This window comes from Caretta caretta, chromosome 1, assembly GCF_965140235.1.
Source record: "Caretta caretta isolate rCarCar2 chromosome 1, rCarCar1.hap1, whole genome shotgun sequence".
Lineage (NCBI taxonomy): Eukaryota > Metazoa > Chordata > Testudines > Cheloniidae > Caretta > Caretta caretta.
Window position 1 is genome coordinate 41,543,632 of NC_134206.1, and position 24,221 is coordinate 41,567,852.

At 40.5% G+C, this 24,221-nt stretch overlaps 1 protein-coding gene across 2 annotated transcripts in view; it reads right to left on the reverse strand.

Moving 5' to 3' along the window:
* The window catches only part of ZDHHC20 (zDHHC palmitoyltransferase 20), a 79,607-nt gene that overhangs the window by 12,284 nt on the left and 43,102 nt on the right, over nucleotides 1-24,221 (reverse strand). The window contains exons 3-9 of one of the 2 annotated variants that reach the window (XM_048845618.2): nucleotides 22,436-22,530; nucleotides 17,489-17,609; nucleotides 15,831-15,900; nucleotides 14,615-14,647; nucleotides 11,594-11,714; nucleotides 2,653-2,688; nucleotides 731-863 (exon numbers count right to left, since the gene is read on the reverse strand). In XM_048845618.2, the coding sequence (XP_048701575.1) occupies nucleotides 731-863; nucleotides 2,653-2,688; nucleotides 11,594-11,714; nucleotides 14,615-14,647; nucleotides 15,831-15,900; nucleotides 17,489-17,609; nucleotides 22,436-22,530 (609 nt within the window). The remainder of the gene's footprint in view (nucleotides 1-730; nucleotides 864-2,652; nucleotides 2,689-11,593; nucleotides 11,715-14,614; nucleotides 14,648-15,830; nucleotides 15,901-17,488; nucleotides 17,610-22,435; nucleotides 22,531-24,221) is intronic. The other variant, XM_048845626.2, reaches the window with a different exon arrangement.

Below are 24,221 nucleotides of genomic sequence, written 5' to 3' on the forward strand. Positions count from 1 at the left end.
AGAAGGAAAGGCTGCAACTAGAGCTGAGTGAATAATCTGATTGATAAAAAAAAAATCTGAAAAAATCACTGAAAAAAAATCAATAGGACTTGGGCTCCAAAAATCACATAAGCACTTTTGAAGATGTTATCCAAGTGCTTTAACTTGAACACATGGTAGAAAAAAACACTCATTGTACTGACCAGCAAGACTCAGTTTACAGCAGGCAAGGGAAAGCATCATTATGTTTGTCAGGAAATATTTGTCAGTATTTCCATTATTCCATATTAGTTTGAGTGTTTTACAAAAACAGTTTTCTAGTAGCAAGGTCCCTTCTTTTATTCCCTATCTACCTCATAAGATTTCTGGGGCATGGATTGTGTCTTTCTATATCTACGTACACCACCTAGCACAATGGGGCCATGATCTCAGTTGGAGCCCTGGGGTGCTACTGTAATACAAATGATTTGTACTGTGGTAATCTATGGGTTCCAATCAGGGATTAGGGACCTATTATGCTAGCTTATGACATCCATCGTGCACCCACACCTTTGGTTCCAGACAGATAACTCTTTACACTCAATTATCTCACAACAGAACCTTTCAATTAAATTACTTCCACTGAAAATGTTCCACCCTCTGCAGGATTTTAGAATTTCCCTTGAACATTATGCCACTTCCTGCAGACCTCATACTCACATCAGTATCAGTTTTCTGGCCAAAAGGCAACTACATATTCCAATTAACTGACCTATTGTTGATCTGTTTTTGCTGACTAGCCAGCAGTGGTAGCTGAAAAGTGACAGTATGCTGATGAAGAACATGGCAGCCACAAAGAAAAGGAAAAGTACATGGAATTTTGCATGTGAGTCTGGCAGATCATTCTGGGGGGAGAAAAAAATGAAGATTAATATTAACCCTTTTAAGCAAATAATCCAGCATCCTCACTAAACATTCTACTTTACAGTTATTCCCCCCCGAAGCTTTTCCCCCTTAACTTTGCATAATATGCAGCATCACTATTAAGCCTCTCTTCCATATTATCTGAAGCTGGTTCAGAGCAGTGGATCACAGTGATTAGCCTGATGGTAACCCCATTCTGTCTGAATTTTACCTACTGTTCCTTGTAAACACCAACATAACTGGAAGTGAGCAGTATTTGCTTTGTACATTTGATAGCACTTTTGGTATAATCTCTTTCATGTTAGGGTGGTTCTTCCAGACAGCAACAGGGGAGGGAAAATTGTTTTTAGAAACAGGAAAATTTGGACTGTGAAACCATAAGAATCCCAGAGAGGGACTCGGAGAAGGAAGGTGCTTAAACTACTTTTAATTTAAAAACTGACTAGATTTTAAGTTGACAGTGTCCCTGTTAATATGCCCCAAAACTGGCGGAAAAAGTAGAGAGGAACTGGACTAGTTACACAATGTCTAGTCTAAAATATTTTTAAATGTTGGAAACATTAGGGGCTAAATCCACAAAGGATTTAGGTGCCTAAGTCCAAAGTTTAGATCCTCAAACCCTTTGCTCAGCCGCCGCTTAACCCTGAAAGTGCTTAAATTCCCTAGGTGCCTAAATTTCTGCCAGTGGGCATGTGCAAAGTTGTGCAAGTCCTGAGTTGCTCAATGCCTAAGCCCCAGCGGGATCTTCAAACTGGGCATTCCAATACCTAGGTTACCTATAGCACCCACATCCTGGGTGTTCTCAAAGGTCACCTAAGAGCACACTTACTGGATTGGGCCCTGCACAAAACAGAGGAGGAGGACTTGCTAATGCCCGTGGCTCCCCCCAGTAAGCCAGTGGTCAGGGCATTCACCTGGGAGGTGGGAGACCTGGGCTCTAGTTCAAAAGGAATGATTTTGGGGAAGTTCTATGGCCTGTGTTATACAGGTGGTCAGACTAGATGATCACAAAGGTCTTTTCTGACCTTGGAATCTATGAGGTTCATAGTCAAGAATGTCAAAGTGAGAGAGCTGCCTAAGCCCCACCCCTCTCCTCCAATTCCTACTGGCTAACTTAGGTAGCAGGGCTAAGTCCCCTTGGTTGATCTAGGCCTAGTTGCTTGAGTTAGACCATCTTAAAACACAGCCAGCACTTACACAGCAAATCACAACAGGCTTGCGCCCATAGCAAAATTATAGAGATCACGCTTTTATGTAGATCAGCTTTTCTTGAACTACAATTTCAGTACGTCAGGTACAAAACAGGATTTTAAAAAACAAACACAAATATTAGGCATTCACTTTCTTCCCTATCTATTTTTAGGCTTTGCTGTATACTTTTGCAATAGGCCAATGGGTTTTTGAAACAATAAATGGTTTAATTACATAAGCTCAAAAACTCAATACTTTTAAGAAGTTGACCTTTAACAGCATTTGGAAATTAGAATATCTATTTTTATCCAAAGGTGTGGTTGGTATTATTGCCATTTAATTTTCCATTAGCCCATCCAGCACATACTTATCTGATGTTGATTTCTTTTCTAGGTTATCTGCCATACATTTCAATTAAATCAAACACACAAACACTCTATACCACCTGTCTTACACGGAGAAAGGATTACATGTTTTTTTCCATTACGTAACAATGTAAACAGCTATCACAAATGAATGGATTAGAAAAAACACAGTAGGAACAATTTCTATATTAATCACATCAACACAGGATTTTACCTTTGGACAATTCTCTGCAGATTTCCTGCGGCAAAGCTTTGCGCAAACAAAGACAATTTATTATATACCAGTATTATTTCAAGACAAATGTTAGAAAACAGCACACGCTTTGTTTGAAAAAGCAATGGTTAGTGTGCACATGTATTCTAAAACATGCAGAGTTCTAATGCCCATTAGAAGTCTTATCTTTCATTCACAAAGAAAATTGGAGCAAAATGCGCAGGAACAGATTGCCAACTCTTTTCTGAAAGCCTAAAGTGCTCTGTTGGTGTGTGTAACTGGCAACATTTATACCATGTATAGGGTGCTTTCAACATGTTTTTTCAGCTTTCCCAATACAGTTGCATCAGGTGCTCTCTCAATCAGTAGTTTTCATCTAGCAGTCTTTTAATTTTGTAGCTGAGGTTTAAAAAACATTGAATATGAACAGAATATTCAGGAGTCAGGAAAAAACTCAAGCTCAGCATACCTCAGAGGTGCAAAACAAATGCTGTACAGTTTAGTGACTACACATCTATCTGCATTTCCAATATACTCATTACCACAGAGTGGAGTTGTCAATCAGGGGGTTGTAAATATGAAGACGGAAAAATTTTCCACTCAAAGATGATGTTTGTTTTTCATTTGTGCTGGGGAAGTAAAGCATTTAAGAATAGGCTCTAAATGAGGCAGAATAAAATGGTTTCTCTCTCTCGTTTTCTCTAGTCATAGCTAAAAAAATAAAAACTGCCCATACAAATGCACGTGTGATAATGTTCCCTCTCCCACAGTGTCCTTTTGCGTGAAGGCAAAAGGGTCTTACACGTTGATCTGGGATGCCTCCCACCAGTTAACGGAAAAACTCTAGGCTTCCCCTTCTGCAACAATAAAACCCTGTCTAAACTCGGATTTCAAGTGTGATGTTAGCACACGCTAGCTATAATTTTAAAAGTCTAGCATGGGCAAGACACACTGCTTTAAACATATGTAAAGCTGATCAAACAAAAGCCTAAGCTTTAACTTGAACAGTTTAGCACGTTAAAGGCAGCGTCCCTTGTCTAACAAGACTTTTAAAATGTGTTAGTTAACATCACATCTTACATCCAAGTCTAGACAAGGCCTAAGATAGCAAGGTACCACTGCTCTCTCCACCAACACATCAAGGCTCCTTGACCTCCCAACATCTTTACGTATGGCCATTTTAGTTATCGGTAATTTCCATTTCTTAGGGCTCCCATTCTCTCCTTTCTTCAAGAGAACCAGCCATGTTTTGACCTCTTGACACCAGGGTCAGTGGAGGAGATACTCTAATTGCTTCTCTCTGTTGAGCTCCACACTGGGGTAGCCAAGCCTCTTTCCAACCCAAGATAGGTTGCCCTCTTTCTGGGGGACACAGCTTGAAGATTAAGAAATACAGATCCACAGAGTAAACAATAAAGTTACAGAGGTGCTTTTTATTCCAGGAAGGCAGGATAGCCAAGGGTCTGTCATCAGAGTTTGCAGGCTAAGTAACAAGAGACAAATTCTCAAAAAACTGTAGAAGTATGAGAACTTCAAGGTAAGTCAGTTTTTTCCACTGTAAAAACACATTTTCAAGGACTGATAGCAATTATAATACAACTTTCATGAAAGACGGCACATATCCTCAGTGTGACAACTCTTTTTTTTTTTTTAATAAAACAATTTTTAAAAATCCACCTGGCTATTTTGGAATTATATTTCTGTAAAACAAAAGTAATTCTTGGAAAACAGTATTTTCTCAAAGCAAAATATTTAGTTTTCAAAATGAAATTTGATCAGGACGTGGTCAATACTGTGGTTAAATTGCTGCTGCTGTTCTCAACTTTAGGAAGTCTTTACCTAACAGGGGCAGAACTCATTCTGGTAAGGATATTTTTTGATGGTTCGCGTAACAAAATAGCCAAGTGGATTAAAAAAAAAAAAAAGTTGTTTCCAACTCCTCCTCTCCTGTGACTTCTATTCACCTTCCCCATGGAAGATTTTCTGATCTCATTGTTCTCTTCATACTGCCCTCACTCCACACAGGCCCTCTCATGTATAGGGATTTTCTAAGCATCTAATAGCCTGAGGACTCAACTAAAATGAAGGGCCCTACTGGCTAGTAGCAATGCCCATGTGGGACTCTAAGCTTCCCCCCGCCAGTCTTCCTTTCCCTGCCTGCAGCTGTTGCAAAAGGAGATTTGGGATTTCTACTAAGATGTTGTCCTTAGACCTGCTCGAGGATTCCATTTTTGTAGTGTCCACATAATGGTATGCTTGGTAAGTATGAAGTTCCCATTCCCCACTGGCTGCTGGGAGAAAGAAATAGCTCTGTTCCCCAACTCTGGTCCCAGAGCCTACTGGCTGATGTGAGGGTGCTGCTGTCGCCCTCATCCTATCTATGTACCTATATATGGTCTCATCACTTTAAAATCTAAGAACCCCTGTACCAGGCTCTGTTTTTGAATCCATCTTCTGCCTTTGCGCAGAGCTTTCCCAAGATGCAGCAGAGTAAATTTCATCTGAAACTTGTCCATGTTGGGTCAGTGCTGTCTCAAAGGTCCCCAACAGGAACAGTGAAAACTAACAAGCCTGATCAATTTTCACTTTGCTTTGTGAGAGAGATATGAGCAGCAGCAGAAGCACTGAAGAGGACAGTCTGCAGACAGCACCACATCAGTTATACCTGGTTCATATCTGGAAGGTTTTTTTTTGTTCTGTTTTTTTTACAACTACTGAGACTAGAATATTTTACAGAAAACAAATCACACATAGCAATCAAGTCTTAGATTCTGCAGAAGTTGATGGCATTCATCTAGAAAAGCTTCCTACTCACCACAGGCAAGTGAATTTTGCAAGCCATGCTGATGAAGGTGCCACCATCGCTCTACAGAAGTCTTATTAAAATGGTCTACTATTTTAGTCTCATTATAATTTATTTTAGGTATATTAAATTCAGGAGTGTATAAGTGGCTTGAATATAGGTATAAAGTATAGTTTTACTCTGAAAAGTGATTGTAAGAAAAGCATTGAAAGAATTCAGGATTTTGTGTCTCAATGATTTCGATAACAAGTGTGTGCAAGTTTACAATTAAAAGATGTTTTTCCTACTGCAAGTCCAGCACTTCATTTTGAAATTTGTCAAGATGGGTTCTTTCCACTCTTGAATATCAAAGTTCTGCATGCCAAATTAGACCCATTCTCATAATCAAAAAAGTTGTTGTTGTTGATGTACTGAATCCTGCTCAATCTTTCCAAGTATGTTGGCTGTGCAGTGCTACCAGACATAAGAAGCATTAAAACATACCTGTTTTAATCACTAAAGCAAACAGATATAATTGAACAATTGGCTAACCTAGTGAGGAGGGCTTTAAACTAGGTTCACCGGGGAAAGGAGACCAAAGCCCTGAGGTAAGTGGGGAAGCGGGATACCGGGAGGAAGCACAAGCAGGAGCCTGTGAGAGGGGAGGGCTCCTGCCTCATACTGAGAACAAGGGGCGATCAGCGGGTTATCTCAAGTGCCTATATACAAATGCACAAAGCCTAGGAAACAAGCAGGGAGAACTGGAGGTCCTGGCAAAGTCAGGAAATTATGATGTGATTGGAATAACAGAGACTTGGTGGGATAACTCACATGACTGGAGTACTGTCATGGATGGGTATAAACTGTTCAGGAAGGACAGGGAGGCCAGAAAAGGTGGGGGAGTTGCACTGTATGTAAGGGAACAGTATGACTGCTCAGAGCTCAAGTATGAAACTGCAGAAAAACCTGAGTGTCTCTGGATTAAGTTTAGAAGCCTGAGCAACGAGGGTGATGTCGTGGTGGGATAGACCACCGGACCAGGGGGATGAGGTGGACGAGGCTTTCTTCCGGCAAGTCGCAGAAGCTACTAGATCGCACACCCTGGTTCTCATGGGCGACTTCAATCATCCTGATATCTGCTGGGAGAGCAATACATCGGTGCACAGACAATACAGGAAGTTTTTGGAAACTGTAGGGGACAATTTCCTGGTGCAAGTGCTGGAGGAACCAACTAGGGGCAGAGCTCTTCTTGACCTGCTGCTCACAAACCGGGAAGAATTGGTAGGGGAAGCAAAAGTGGATGGGAACCTGGGAGGCAGTGACCATGAGATGGTCGAGTTCAGGATCCTGACACAAGGAGGAAAGGTAAGCAGCAGAATACGGACCCTGGACTTCAGAAAAGCAGACTTTGACTCCCTCAGGGAACTGATGGGCAAGATCCCCTGGGAGAATAACATGAGGGGGAAAAGCGTCCAGGAGAGCTGGCTGTATTTTAAAGAATCCTTATTGAGCTTACAGGTACAAACCATCCTGATGTGTAGAAAGAATAGTAAATATGGCAGGCGACCAGCTTGGCTTAACAGCGAAATCCTTGCTGATCTTAAACACAAAAAAGAGGCTTACAAGAAGTGGAAGATTGGACAAATGACCAGGGATGAGTATATAAATATTGCTTGGGCATGTAGGAATGGAATCAGGAAGGCTAAATCACACCTGGAGTTGCAGCTAGCGAGGGTAAGAGTAACAAGAAGGGTTTCTTCAGGTATGTTGGCAATAAGAAGAAAGCCAAGGAAAGTGTGGGCCCCTCACTAAATGAGAAGGCAACCTAGTGACAGAGGATGTGGAAAAAGCTAACGTACTCAATGCTTTTTTTGCCTCTGTCTTCACGAACAAGGTCAGCTCCCAGACTACTGCACTGGGCAGCACAGCATGGGGAGGAGGTCGCCAGCCTCTGTGGAGAAAGAAGTGGTTTGGGACTATTTAGAAAAACTGGATGTGCACAAGTCCATGGGGCCGGATGCGTTGCATCTGAGAGTGCTAAAGGAATTGTCGGCTGTGATTGCAGAGCCATTGGCCATTATCTTTGAAAACTCATGGCGATCGGGGGAAGTCCCTGGAAGGAGTGGTAGATACGTTGGAAGGCAGGGATAGGATACAGAGGGACCTAGACAAACTGGAGGATTGGGCCAAAAGAAATCTGATGAGGTTCAATAAGGATAAGTGCAGGGTCCTGCACTTAGGACGGAAGAACCCAATGCACAGCTACAGACTAGGGACCGAATGGCTAGGCAGCAGTTCTGCAGAAAAGAACCTAGGGATGACAGTGGACGAGAAGCTGGATATGAGTCAGCAGTGTGCCCTTGTTGCCAAGAAGGCCAATGGCATTTTGGGATGTATAAGTAGGGGCATAGCGAGCAGATCGAGGGACGTGATCGTCCCCCTCTATTCGACATTGGTGAGGCCTCATCTGGAGTACTGTGTCCAGTTTTGGGCCCCACGCTACAAGAAGGATGTGGAGAAATTGGAAAGAGTCCAGCGAAGGGCAACAAAAATGATTAGGGGTCTGGAACACATGACTTATGAGGAGAGGCTGAGGGAACTGGGATTGTTTAGTCTGCAGAAGAGAAGAATGAGGGGGGATTTGATAGCTGCTTTCAACTACCTGACAGGTGGTTCCAAAGAGGATGGTTCTAGACTATTCTCAGTGGTAGAAGAGGACAGAACAAGGAGTAATGATCTCAAGTTGCAGTGGGGGAGGTTTAGGTTGGATATTAGGAAAAACTTTTTCACTAGGAGAGTGGTGAAACACTGGAATGCGTTAGCTAGGGAGGTGGTAGAATCTCCTTCCTTAGAAGTTTTTAAGGTCAGGCTTGACAAAGCCCTGGCTGGGATGATTTAATTGGGGATTGGTCCTGCTTTGAGCAGGGGGTTGGACTAGATGACCTCCTGAGGTCCCTTCCAACCCTGATATTCTATGATTCTATGAGTGGAAAAAGGCTAATTTAGTGCCCATCTTTAAAAAAGGGAAGAAGGATGATCCTGGGAACTACAGGCCGGTCAGCCTCACCTCAGTCCCCGGAAAAATCATGGAGCAGGTCCTCAAGGAATCAATTCTGAAGCACTTAGACAAGAGGAAAGTGATCAGGAACAGTCAGCATGGATTCACCAAGGGAAAGTCATGCCTGACTAATCTAATTGCCTTCTATGATGAGATAACTGGTTCTGTGGATGAAGAGAAAGCAGTGGACGAATTATTCCTTGACTTTAGCCAAGCTTTTGACACTGTCTCCCACAGTATTCTTGTCAGCAAGTTAAAGAAGTATGGGCTGGATGGATGCACTACAAGGTGGGTAGAAAGTTGGCTAGATTGTCGGGCTCAACGGGTAGTGATCAATGGCTCCATGTGTAGTTGGCAGCCGGTATCTAGCGGAGTGCCCCAAGGGTCGGTCCTGGGGCCAGTTTTGTTCAATATCTTCATTAATGATCTGGAGGATGGTGTGGATTGCACCCTCAGCAAGTTTGCGGATGACACTAAACTGGGAGGAGTGGTAGATACGCTGGAGGGTAGGGATAGGATACAGAGGGACCTAGACAAATTGGAGGATTGGGCCAAAAGAAATCTGATGAGGTTCAACAAGGACAAGTGCAGAGTCCTGCACTTAGGACGGAAGAATCCAATGCACCGCTACAGACTAGGGACCAAATGGCTAGGCAGCAGTTCTGCGGAAAAGGACCTAGGGGTGACAGTGGACGAGAAGCTGGATATGAGTCAGCAGTGTGCCCTTGTTGCCAAGAAGGCCAATGGCATTTTGGGATGTATTAGTAGGGGCATTGCCAGCAGATCTAGGGACGTGATCGTTCCCCTCTATTCGACATTGGTGAGGCCTCATCTGGAGTACTGTGTCCAGTTTTGGGCCCCACACTACAAGAAGGATGTGGAGAAACTGGAGAGAGTCCAGAGAAGGGCAACAAAAATGATTAGGGGCCTGGAACACATGAGTTATGAGGAGAGGCTGAGGGAACTGGGATTGTTTAGTCTGCAGAAGAGAAGAATGAGGGGGGATTTGATAGCTGCTTTCAACTACCTGAAAGGTGGATCCAAAGACTATGGATCTAGACTATTCTCAGTGATAGCAGATGACAGGACAAGGAGTAATGGTCTCAAGTTGCAGTGGGGGAGGTTTAGGTTGGATATTCGGAAAAACTTTTTCACTAGGAGGGTGGTGAAACACCAGAATGCATTACCTAGGGAGGTGGTGGAATCCCCTTCCTTAGAAGTTTAAGGTCAGGCTTGACAAAGCCCTGGCTGGGATGATTTAGCTGGAATTGATCCTGCTCTGGGCAGGGGGTTGGACTAGATGGCCTCCAGAGGTCCCTTCCAACACTGTTATTCTGTGATTCTATGAATATACAAATGAAGCAGTACTGCTGAGTAAGGTAAGACCACTTTTTTTTTTGTTTTTTTTTAAAACAGTCAATCATCAGAAATGACGCATTCTTGCAGGGAATAGTGACGACTAACGATTACACAAACTCTTAAGTTCCCTCTCTTCATTCAGAGAAGTCCACTCAACTATCGTGTCTGATGGGCCTTGGAAGAGATTTTCTGTAAAGGGGTGGTATTAAATAATGCTCATTATGGCCTAATGTCCAAACACAAGACTTCCACTGTAATAAGACTTATGAAGTGAGGTGACAAAGCAAATCAGTTCTCTTTCCTGCATGTCTGCTCCCCCACTGATCTGTAAAATACAGAGGGCCACATCCACGTTGAGCCACATTCACAAACAAATTAAAGATGAAATAGAGCATATTCAATAAGATTGAATGTCAGAGTTAGATCATTACATTTTGAGAATTTTGCCAAGGCAATGTTTTAATAAGGAAATCAGTAACATGTCCGATTGAATACAATCATAGAGCCTGATCCTGCAAGGCACTGACACTCAATTCCCCCTCAGTTTTTTTGCTCTACACTGATGGGCCACAATGTAAAATCAATATATCATACTGAAACGTAGCATTTCGTAGAATTGTGTGTACAGCCTGGATGACTACTAACACCATTTATCTTTCCTAGACATCAAAAGAACAACTGTTTCAAGTGTAGCTACTCCGAACGTATCGTGTAGTCTTATACAAAGAAAGAGATCCCTGATATAGTTACATCTTTAGGCTTAAAAGCTGTCATCCTTACAGCTCTGAGGATAATTACTGTTTTGCACAGCTGCGCAGATGGCAACTTTTGTTTAAGAGGCAGTCACAAGCTTTAAAAGTTGCGAAGAGCCTTTCACTGATGACAATTCTTCCAATCAATTATTTTTCAGTAGCATTAGCTGAATTCTGAAGGTAACTACATCTAGTCCTACGTATCAGGAAGGACAGTAGGCACATTGCAAGGCTTTAATATTAGGAGCGGGAATGAAATAGAAGATACTCTATTGAGTCTGGAATATGCACTTCTCTCTGGAAGAGAATTCGTATAAAATATAATGTATAAGGATGCTTCCACTGATAAGGCTCTATTCAAATGAATTTGTGTAATAGAGTAAGTGCATATTATCCATTTGAACACTGAAAACAGTTGCAGTGAAAGTAAACAGTATTAACACTGTACATACTTTGCATAACTTCTTATGATGGCCATGTCTGGTCAGTAAATGCTACAAATCTCAAATTGAAATTTGCCATTATAAGCACTCAGTATTAAAACCAAACAAATTCACAATGAATAGGCAAATTTAGCTGTCTCTTCTGCTCACAGAATATCCACAAGTAGATTTCTATTTCCTTGAATTTGTTATTCAAATCTGACAATATTTTTCATCATTTGTTTTACTCTGTGGTTTGATTATAAGAAGCTAAGTATCCAACACACATATTTGAAAAATTGAGCTGTGCTGCTCAATTTTTGGCATCAGAGAAGTTGTACTTTATTGTTTTTTTAATTTCCACCCTCTCTACTCTCCCACAGTATTTGTCCAGCTCTACTCAATGTAGAACTTAATTCATTTAATTTTGAAAGGTTCTCTTGCTTCAGTCACCTCAAGTGATGCTGTTGTTGACGGTACTGATCCACAAAACAGACAAAAATGGAGACATGATGCTCTGATACAGATTTCAGTAATGCATGCAAATTTAACAAAAAGCAAAACTTACTGTCCAAAACTTTATGAAGTACTGCAAGACCGTAGCGGCAACAAACAGACAGTACAATAAGGAGTATAATAAAAACAGGAGGAAGAATTTGTAGTTAGAAAATCCCACACAGTTATTCACCCTAAAAAAGAGAGAGAGAGAGAGAGAGATCACTTTGTTATAAAGATTAATCAAACTGTTTTTGTGGGGCACCACTGTATGTGCATGGTTTCAGCAGTCTGTCAATTGGGACAACGTTCCATCAATGAAAAAAAGTTAAGATTTAACGTTTTAAAATCCCCATTTTAAAGAATATTCCCTTAAGACAGGTGATGTGGGCTCCTCTCATCACTCCTGCCACTGAAATAATTTTGCTGAACAAAGAGCAGCCTGATGACCAACACCATTTCTGGCCAGATTTCTTATATAAAAATATGAAGTGTTAGGATATAGATATTCAGGCCTGTCTATAAAGGCCTATACTTTAAGAATTTAGGTGTATTCTTATCACTTGGCTAGTTAGAGGTATAAAAGAAAGAATCAAAATCACTGTCTGCCAGTGTAAGGGCCTTTTCTTACTGTGACAGTCTGAGGCCCTGTGCTTAGGCTAAGGCCTTTGGCTAAGCAGCAGAGGCAGCCATAAGCTGGGAAGCGACAGGTCACATCCTCACATTCCAAACTAGTCACATTGAAAGAAGGTGCTATTGGGCTGTTAGGAATACAATCCTGTCCTGATAATGCCTATCACCTCCAGAGAAAGGGAGTGCCTAGAGAATGTAAAAGGAAACAGCATCCTGTCTGGCAAGAACTCACTTATCAATACTGGGATGTGAAATCCTCACTCCTGTATTGTTTTGTCATTATAGTTCCCACTTTGTTATTGTTTGTCTGTATAATCTCTGTCTGGTTCTGTGATTGTTTCTGTCTGCTGTATAATTAATTTTGCTGGGTGTAATCTAATTAAGGTGGTGGGATATAATTGGTTAGCTGATCATGTTACAATATGTTAGGATTGGTTAGTTAAATTTTAATAGAATGATTGGTTAAGGTATAGCTAAGAATATTACTATATAAATTAGGGACAAACAGGAAGTAAGTTGGGATTCGAAAATAAGGAAAAAGGAACTTGTATTTAGCTTGCTGGAAGTTCACCCCAATAAACATCGAATTGTTTGCACCTTCGGACTTCGGGTATTGTTGCTCTCTGTTCATGCGAGAAGAACCAGGGAAGTGGGAGAGTGAAGGAATAAGCTCTCTAACATGAAGTCTTGCCAGACTTCAGGAGTTTGATCCACTGGGAGCCTTTCCATTGACTTCAATGGATGTCACGTTAGGCCCTAGAACATCTATTAACGTTTACCACAACTAGCAATATCCGTTGGGATGGCACGTCATGTGTAGGGGAATAAAAACTGCATGATATTCAATAGGAACTACATGTCCAGGTTGCAATTCTACACCCTGCAATGAATCCTGCATGGCAAAAAAATATAGCAATACAATAACTCCTTGGTTAACATTGTAGTTATGTTCCTGAAAAATGCTACTTTAAGCGAATGATGTTAAGTGAATCCAATTTCCCCATAAGAATTAATGTAAGGGGGGGGTAGGTTCCAGGGAATTTTTTTTCACCAGACAAAAGACTATACATATATATATATATACACACATATATACACACACATACACATACATATACATACACACACACACTCACACTATAAGTTTTAAAACAAACAATTTAATACTGATACACAGCAATGATGATTGTGAAGCTTGGTTGAGGTAATGGAGTCAGAGGGTGGGATATTTCCTAGGGAATGCCTTACTGCTAAATGATGAACTAGCATTTAGCTGAGCCCTCAAGGGTTAACATGTTGTTAATGTAGCCTCACACTCTAAAATGCAGCACGAATGGAGGGAGGAGACACAAGAGTTGCATGGCAGTGGCTGCAAACATTCCATGCCGAAACTGAACGTGATGATGAACCCACGCTATCCCACTGGAGCGCACCACTCCCTCCACTTTCCAAAGTGCAGGGGGGTGCGTACGTGCAAGAGAGACAGACAGACACACACCGTGTGTGTGTGTGTGTGTGTGTGTGTGTGAGAGAGAGACTTGCGCGTTGCCCCATTAAGTACGCTGACCCCACTCTAAGTACACTGTATTTTTAAGTAGATCAGCAAATTGAGACAGCAGCTGCTGACAGCAAGCTCCCTTCGTCCTGATCTGTCGTGTCCCCCCTCTGCTCTGTGGAGATGAGGTACAGGAGCGGGGGACACCCTGACATCAGCACCCCACTTCCCCTCCACAGCAAGCAAGAGGCTCCCCGGAGCAGCTCCAAGGCAGAGGGCAGGAGCAGCACACAGAGTGGGGGGAGGAACAGCTGAACTACCTGATAGTTGATAGTCTGCTGGGCAGCTGAGGCACAGGGAATTTAGGGGAGTTGATGTGGGGCTGCTGGCCCACTCTGGTTCCAAGCCCCCACCAGCTAGCTCCAACTGGTTGCTTTTCCTGCAAGCAGTGGACAAAGCAGACGGCTGCCAAGCAATGTTATAAGGGAGCACTGAACAATTTTAAACGAACATGTTCTCTAATAGATCAGCGATGTATCCACGAAACAACGTTAACTGGGGCAATGTAAAGTGAGCTGATCAACTTGATATCTGGGAGTGAATTCATTTAAGAAGTTGATTTTCACAATTTAGTAAAATAGATTCTTATCTCTTGACACATACAGTACTGAATTAAACACAATAAAGCAGCATCTCAGCCTCTCTCGTTTCTTTTAACTTGGTCAGTTCTGATGTGCATCTATATGTATGTACATATTTAGGTTTCTTAGACCTACAATTCTGGCTTGCAATATACACTGCAATAAGCTTAGGAAATGTGCTGCTCTCATTTATAAATGTCTGAATCTGGAGAAATTCCACTAAAAATCAATGGATTTATTACATATTTACTTTGGTGTAAGAGAGTGCAGAATTTGATCAATTGTTTCAATATTATTTATATTCATTTAAAAAAACCAAACATACCAAGGACAATGATGGTCCATTTTTAGTACACATCTGAAAAAGAAAAAGTCCATTTCCAATTAATTAAAATAAAAAATAAAGTACAAAATACATTCACTTTCCAATTCAAATATTTGATCTCAAACTTCCTAAAACTGTGAAACAACTTTTAATACCCATTACTTCTGCTTTTCAACCCCACCCCTTCAGGCAGAGGTCCCATTTCACAGCTGTCAGACCTTCTGCCCAGGGGAAATAGAAGATAGGACTCAAAAAAGCCCATTAATCAGAAAGAGGGGATATTATTGAACTGCACAAGGCACACTCTGTTTCCATAGACCATTAGGTGCTGTTTTCACTGTACACCAACTTACTTCAGCATTAGCATTTGAGGAAAAAATCCAACATTTAGAATTGATTTTAATAACTAGCATGCCGTACAGCTGCTGTGGAGAGTATGGGAAATATGGCAACCTGGCACTCAACTTAATCAAGCTGATCAAAATGCTGGATAGAAAAATAACTTTGGGATAGAGCAGAAGAAGATGGAAAAATATATAATCAATAGTTCCAATGGTCTATATTCCATTTTCTCCCAACTTTAGTATAGCATGGCTAAAGGGTAGTAATTCCAGACAGACACATGCATTCATCAGATTTCTTAATTAAATAGATCTCCCCAAGCTCAGTCACTGAAGTTTAATTAATAATTTTTTTCTCAATCTTAAGTGGCCTGTAAGAACAGATTTTGCAGGTGGAGCAGAATGTGTCTGGTGGATAACCTAATACCTCTGAAGTTATGAAGATCTGTAATACTACTGTAGCTCTCCTGAAACAAAGTTGTTACTACCACAGCATGCTTGTGCCTGACAGCTAGGGAAGCAAGCTAGGTTTCATGCCCAGAAGTTTCTGTTGGCACATGTATCACACCCCAGACCCACTTCACTCTCCAGTACTGATCCTTCAGACTGAACATATTTTACAAAGCTAGAAGCACACTTAAAACCCTGCCCCACTCTCCATGGTGCAGAGGGCCCCATATGCAGTAGAACTGTTGCAGTTCCAGCAGAGGGAAAAGCAGAGATTTCCATGTCTTACATGAAGCCCAGGCTCTGTGGGCTGGGAGAGGGACAGAGATAGTAGATCTACCATTATGCAGTTCCACTGGCAAGCAATAAAAATAAGGCACAAGTATTCAAGATGAGAATTTAAACAACAGATCATCACAGCTACTTACAGGTCACATGCAGAACAGTGATGACAGCGGTCAGGCTTGATTAGTTGGCATCTATCACAATATCTGATTGCTATGTTCAAATTTTAAAAGTCAATCTGTTAAACAGGTCTTTGTAAAATTAAATTACATATACACAGAAGCTCCCTATGTTCAAGAGACTGTCTCAAGGACATCTCCCCTCCCACTTCCATTCTGAATCGCATAAGATTGCTGTGGCAACTACAACAATTGCTTACAGAAAAATGTAACATGGAAGTATTTAGTGTAGCAGTATCTGTTTCTGTTGTAGTAAATGCTTTTTCAACTCTTCCTCTTCATTTAATCTGTTCCTCAGTCTCCCCTCCCCTGATCCTCCAAGCACATGCTTCCCTGCCACTTGGTTTCCTTTTCTTCTGGATATGCTACCTAGACACTGGGTCCTTTTCTCCCCATGTGCCTTTTGACATACTCCCCAATGGCCTTAGTCCTCTTCTCCTAGTCCTTGAGGGTCACTCATATTTCTCTCCTATTCTGCTGAAGTAGTATCTAGCAGATGCAGTTAGGCTGGCTCCAACTCCTTCTCAGCAGTTGCTTTTAACAGGCCTCCAGACTCTTCTTGATAAAAAGATGGCAGACCTGTAGAGGCAGCTATAAAGAAGGAGAAAAGCCACCACCACCAGGCAGCTCTGTGCTGACAACCAGCAAGTGCCCCACAAACCACCAATGGTCCAGGAACCCTAGTTTGGGAATCACTTAAGTACAAAACGAATTTACTCAAGATAACCATTAACAAATCTCATGACTTACTATTAAGTGATAAGAGAGACAAGGTGGGTGAGGAATATCTTTTATTGGACCAACTTCTATTGGTAGGAGACACAATGGAAGTTGATCCAATAAAAGATATTACCTCACTCACATTCGTCTCTCTAATATCCTGGGACTGACATGGCTACAACCACACTGCATATTAAATAGTATAACATCTGTGACTTCTGTTAAAAAGGACCACAGGTCTTGGGAGTAATCAATAATACCACTAGTTTTAGAGTAGTAACACAGTTACAGAAATCTAGCTATACTGTATTTAGGCATCAGAGAGATCATTTAACGGTCTCTCATGATATTTTCAGAGAAATTACAATAGTGTTACTTAAAAATAGTGAAGGTAAAGACAGAAGTAGATGAAGGATCATAAACATACTGATTAAACAGCTCTGTCCTGAGTTATAGCTGATATTGGAAGAAGAATTTACTTGTCATTTTAGCTTCCATATCCTCAATTCTGACACTGTAGTGGAAGTAAATTCAAGCCTTAAATGTTCATACTTAGAGGACTGAAGCAATAATTGGGATTAAATAGAAATGCATATTAAAAACTCAGCCTTTCACCTCTGTTCCTTTAGTCTATTTAAGATTATTATAAGCAGAGTACACAATAAATATTTTCACGCTGAATTTATTTTGCAAAACATGATCTTTTTGAGAAAACGGTTCTATTTATTGGCTGCTTGTAGAGATCCACAGACAAAAAAGAACTCTGGCATCTCATGGGGAAATATGAAGTCATGGGCTTTTGCAGTATTTGTTTAGCAGACTGTTCACACAGCAACATCAAAATAAATCTCATGAATTAGACTAGCAGCTTTTGGACAACTGGACTCGTCTGCATGCCTCACCCCTTGATGCTGTTGTGGTATAGATAGGCAAGTCTTTAGCAGCTCTTCTCAAAATGTCCTGCTGGGATTCTGGTCTCTCTTCTCTTTCATATTGTTCTTTATCAGATTTTGATAAGCAGAACTGCAAGAGGGGGACAAAAGAATAGTTTTTAACTGCATGGCCCAATCAAGGTTTACGTTAAGAGATAACGGTTTGAATACCCCTAAAGAAGCAGCAATATCTGCCTAACATCTTACCAAACACAGGAGAAAAAAATAGAAAATGATAGGAGGTACAGCAAGAATTGTCCCCCACACATTCTGAAATTACATGATTGATCCTTTGTAAATAAACTTTAAAATGCTAAATTTAAAGGAACTGTCTTTGTCCTAGTTCCCACCACTCGATTTCCCTTTGCTATACAAGATTACATGATGAAGGTTTGTACTCAGTGGAGTTTTATGACAGTGCAAACTTCCCTTGAAACCAAGGGTGTAAACCCTGTCCCAGTGGTGCTTGGGGATCCCATGAGTTCAGAGGGCTCTACAATATCCATTCTTGCCACAGGGAGAAGAGTCAGGCTCTATGGCTGCCACTTCCTATCTCTGGTGGGCCTGCAGACAGAGCAGGTCCAGAAGGAACAGGGAAAACTTTCTTGAAGTGGAGAATAAGTAACTTCTCACTGTCACAGATCACCAGCTGAAGGGATACGGCTGGTAACTTTAATAAGACCATCGCGATGGTCTCAGCCTCCATTAGCTATATTGACAGAGCTAGTCACATCAGTGAAAGGTAGTTCTTGGGGGGGGGTAAGGGGGGAGTTACCTACTTCTATAAGGCATGAGAAGAACCATACTCAAGGCTCACCAGTTAGAAGCTTTGCCAGAATAACCTGGAGAGCTTGTATGCTCCTGCGACACTCATGGTTTACTATTCACTAAAATTCATCCCCCCCCGCACGTCCATGAGGCCCAAGGCAGTTACAAGCTTCTCTAGCAGAGGGCTTGGCACAGAACTTATTGTTTCCCTAGGGAGCTCTAGGTTCTGAACGGGGTGAATCTTTTAAACTCTGAGCTCCCAGCAGGAATCACTGAAAATGCCCTTTCCAGTGAGGAAAAGATGCAAACTGGATTAAGGGGGTATCATTTTAACCATGTTGTACTTCTTGATTAGTTCATGTGGGTTTTCCTTAGGCCCTGTAATGTCCCCTTCTTTTGGAATTCAGAGTCTAAGTGGTTGGGGAGGGAGTAATAATAGGGACAAATGGAAGACATGGTACCTCTCCTACTACAGGGAGAGTATGAGAGACTGCTGTTGCCTCCCCATATTACTTCCTAAATCCAGAAGGCTGAAGATTCAACCCACGTCCCACAGTAGTCAGGCAAGATTCCACTGCTGTATGCAGTATTGCCAACTCCAATTTTTTAAAAGTCATAAAATGACAAGTTTCCAAAAATTATGAAATTGGTTTCAAATCATGAATTTTAAAAAAGAATAAATATATCTTGTATTCTTTTTATTTGCCTTCAATGTTTTGAGGCATCAGCGTGCACTTGGGTCATATTTTCAAGCTTTTCTTCACAACCATGAGGGCTAGAAACGTACTTTTTAAAAAATAAAAAAAGTTTTAAAAAAACTCACATAATTATTTGCCTACGAAAGATGGGGCTTTAAGTAAAATATCAAATATTGTGAGAGTTGGCAACACTGTATAAGTATGAGGAGTACCGTAGTACACATTTGCTACTGCCTCTCAGGAGGCCTTGTCAAGCGGAGACTGCTGCTAGGAGTCTGCTTGGTGTCTTCAACCCTGGGCGAGAGAAGTGGGCAATTAACTAAGAGAGTAAAACTAGCCTTAAAACACTACTTAACAGACAGCTAAACAAGCTATCCAAGTAATGCATAGACAAAACCCTAAACCTCTAAAATCGTGTGGTTTTAATTTTTTTTTAAAGTTGTCCTGTAACCATAACAAATTGGCTAAAAAAACATTCAATTTCCCAGAATAGTTATGTTTACATTATTATGTCTATTGAATATTGATAGGGTCACAAGACTACCCTCTCTTTGGGCAACAAATGCAAATGTTCAAAGGGATAAAAATTACAGATCAACAAAATAATTGTGACAAAGTTCCAGCAGCTCTTAATGTAAACAGATCTATAGACTTAATATCAAAACTACAATTAAAGTTATCCCTCTATTTCCAGTAACTTTGTTTCCTTCCTCTCTTTCTGGGATTTCACATAATGTTGATTGTTCTTCCTTATTATAAAATGTGCAGGGATTACACTTGAACAATAAACAGGTGTGTAATCTTTTTTTAGTATAGTAGTAAAATCACAGGATGCCACTCATTTTACAAGAATGGGTACTTAAAATAAGAAGATTACGTGAAAATATATATATTTATGTTTTAAAAGAATTAGAAAAAATTAAGTTGGAACAGCTTAAGAGACAATACTATATTCTTCCTTGGTGCCTGAATGGAGATGACAGACAGAGACTGTGGGAGAAGAGTGCTCTAAGGAGGAACATGGCTTTTGGATAAGCTCATATGTAGACATTTTCCAATTCAGACCTGATTTTAAACAGTTAAAATGGGCACTCTCTTTTTAACAGTCTGCTGTAAATTCAAACTCTGTCACTCACTGAAAGTTGAAGCCTTGTTGCAGCTTTTATTACAGTTAGTTATAAACAGATGTTGGCAGACAGAAGAATCCAGGCAAGCACCAAAATAATTATAAAATACACTGATGCTTAAGCTAAGTTCATGTGGCTCTACAAATCTTGGAGCAACTGATTGGTTGAGATAATTGATCTGCCAAGTGTTTTGTCATTATCACACAGAACTGGCTCCAATTAAACCAGTCATATGATTTGAAGGCCAGCCTCTGCAGTGAATTTACAACTTAAAATATTCAGTACTACTTCGTTTGCTCAGCTAACCAGCAGAACTCTCTCTTCAGCTTCCTCTCCTACCCTACTGTAAATTTCTGTGACACATTATAGATACATATTATAGAACCACATGTCTGCTTTTCCATTGCAAGCATGTTTTCAGCTGTACAAATTTGCTTTGCGCTAAATGTTGGCTTTGAGAGTCACCCCTGCCAAAAATAGAATAAAAAATTTTCTGTTTAGCCAGTATTAAAGTTACTGGAAATAGAGGGACAACTTTCATTGTAGTTTTGATATTAAGTCTACTGATCATTTGACTTACGGGAAAAAAATAAAAGCCAGCAGGTTAATCCACCTAATAGATTCCTTGGAGAGATAATTATATTACAATTACCTCTGTCAATAGAGCTAGCACTTTTTATGTCAGTGTGTAGAGATTTATTTCTATACCAATTTAACAGTGCTCATCACGCCTTGAGCTTCTAAACAGACTTATCACTGAGCATTACAGTCCTCTTAAAGTTATGAATATTTATTGTAACCTATCCTTATCCAAAGAAACGTCACTAAGAGGGTTCAAATAAGGGTGTATAATGAAAATACATACAGATTGAGTCACTGAGCTTGTTGTATCTTAACTTATATTTTGTTTTGGCAGAACTGAATTTTTATTCTTTTATAATTTTGACAGATAATATTGATGCTTATTTTTAAGCATTTTTCAATTTTTATTGAAGTAAATTTTCACAGTTGCACAAAATTATGGGTTTTAAACATTTTTCTTTTTTTAATCAATTTAAATTTTCACAGTTGTGGGAAATTAGGGGCGGTGTCAGACAGTAATTAATGATACACTGATAGAGAGGTTGGTGGGTGGCCTACTGGTTAGTGCATCTGACATATAATCCCTTGTCTCTTTGTTGGGGGAGTGGAGTACCAGTGCCTGGTTCCTGACCCCAGGTCAAGAGTGTTGCGGCCTTTCCCCTCCGTCTGGGCCTTTTCTCTTAAGTGGGCCATAGTAGGGGGACCTGGTCCCTCCCTCTCCACCGGGTCCCAGCCCAGAGCCCTTTGGGAAGTAACATCGGAGGTTCTTCTCTGTAGAGAGCCAAAATCTGCTGCCTTGGGCTAGTGCTTCTTCACTTTGGGGCATGGCCCCACCAGTCCAAACAGTCAATAGCTTCACAAAGTCCAAATGAGCTGGGCCCTGCAAGACCTGCTGGTTCTCCAAGTGGGTGGTGGTTGGAGAAGGTACTGCCTGGGGGCCTTACTCGCTCTATGATCCCCATTCAAGGCTCCACCTTTTGTCTGGCTTTCTGGAGAAGGATTCTTCTCTCCTGCAACCCATCCACACCTTGCCTGGGCTTCTGAGCTCCTTTTAACCCACTCCTCAACATTGCAAATGCTCAGCAAGCCTATAGGGATGGGGCTGCCTGCGCCCAGTATAGCCTTTTAATCCCTTCGGGCCCAGTGTGGGGCTATATACCCCATCGTACAGGCATTGGGATTCAAAAAGTTAAAGCTTTATAACCAAATTGTCAATGTCCCGGGTCAAAATACACAAAGTAAATATCATTCAATCAATCTTAAGTTCTCAAGTAGCATTTTTCTTCCTTTTCCTGTTTGTAAATTTTGATTAATCGATAGAAATAGTTTTAGTCAGATTGTGTGTGTACGGTGAAATCAACGTTTACCAACATTTACCCATAAAAATGAATCCTTCCAAGCCTACCTATATTTTATTTATTCTAAATACCAAGCTGAAGGTATTGCTTAGCAAAACACTGTAGTGTCATATATACTCGCATACCTTATTACTTGAACATATACACCTGAATGTCAAACTTGTGACCACTTAGAAACAAGCATTCAATCTGAAAAAATGTCATTAGGTTACAATGATTTTAAAAGTAATTTAATTATTTACATTCATGATATGGCAGCATGCTATTTATTTCAGTTAATGGGAACAGAGAAGATGAATTACATTGTACTTTAAACAAGTATCACTGCTGAAAACAGTTCAGTGGTATACATAAGGGTTGGCATTTTTCTATCATTAAATTTACCTCATCGCAGGGGGAAGCAGGAGATGTAAAAATTGTCTTCCAATAGGACCATACAAACATGGCAAATGACAGATGAAAAACCACAAGGTAGACTACTGCAATAAAAATAAATACAATAAGATTTCAGTGAGTATAGCTGAAAAGACCTAGAACTACAACATAAAGATGCAATGGTTTTGGGTATAGATAAGTTATTTCTCTTCTGCAAGCCAGCAAGATAAATTGCACTGAAACCCACTGGATAACTAGGAATACTAGCACATCTGAGTGGGCTTAGCTCTATAAAGAAATCATCTAAATCCACTTGATAGCCCACCAGATATGATGAATACCACTTCATCCTCAGAATGAATCATTTAATAGGCTACTAAAATAATGCTGATCAAAATCTTCGTCATGAAGCAATTTCCCCACTTATACTCCCACTTTTTTAAACTGAATGAGTCTCATCATGAGGGCAACAACCCACAACTTTAGAAACATACCTTCATTCCCACGTACCCACCCTCAGGAAAATTAAAATAAAGTGTCTGATGTCTGGAATAGGAAAATAAAAAAGCTGGAAGTATACATTTAAATTCTCTTGACAGACAGGCCACAGTATATTCCAGTTGGTTCGAGTACTAAATTCAGCCTATGTAAAGTATAATATATTGTTAGCAAATAAAGTAGATGATACCGGAACACTGAAAACACTCAGGTTAATGTAAAATTTGGGTTATGCAATAGATATATCTTATAAAGTCTAAGCATTGCACTAAAAATGTTACATGCTAATATCATAACTATATTTTATTACTACTAGGTGTTGAAAATGGGTTGTAAATAATATTAAAATGTAAATGTACCTGTACTGTAATTCAAATAAGGTAAACATTAATCACATTTGGATTTTGCTGTAGTATTTAATATACTAGGCTCCCATTCTGATTCCATGTTGGAAAAGCTACTCTTTATTCTTATAATAAAGGGCTGGTGACTAGATAATGGGAATTCTTGATCTAACATCTTATTTCTATATGAACATTTGTGATAGTGAGAACTTCTGCCTTTCTGATTATTTTTTGTCTGTATAACTCTTAGTGCCTTCTCTGCCTCCACCTGCCAAATAAAAAGGAATATTTGTAACTAAAACGTAGACTCAACACTGTCACAGCCATAGTGGAAAGTAGGATCTGCTGGCCTTTAACACAAAATGGACTCAATTTCTTTTAATGGTGCTGACCTAAGGAAAAGGTGTAGCTAATTTCAAGATATGGTATGATATGTTTATGATTAGTTACTAGTGTCTGGGAGACTCATGAGAACTGGATGACCCAACTTCTCCTCAGGGTTGCAAAATAAAGTATTTCTAGGCTCTCTTCTGGATTAAAGGGAAGCATCAGCACTGCAGACAACTCGTGGTCAGACTTCTGAAAGATTTTGATTGGGTTCCTGAAAGAATTGGATAGAATCTCATGTGAAAAAGCAGAAGCAGGACCCTTGTGTCAGAAGATGAGAGACTGGCTCTCTGGTGTTAATATACCACAGGGCGATATCAAAATCATTTAACGGAAGATATCATCTCTAGCATTTTGGTAAGAGGGGAAGGAAACCAAAAAGCAGTTGGCCACTGATCTGTAGTATGAAGCAGACACACATATAGACAAAAGCCATCCTTGGTAGGAATGAACTCAGAGATTTATAACTGGATTCATGGTGCTGAAAAAAGAGAATCCATTGGGTGATTTGAAGCCATCACAGGAGATCGAGCCCGTGCTTAAAATGGCATGATGAATACAGCAAC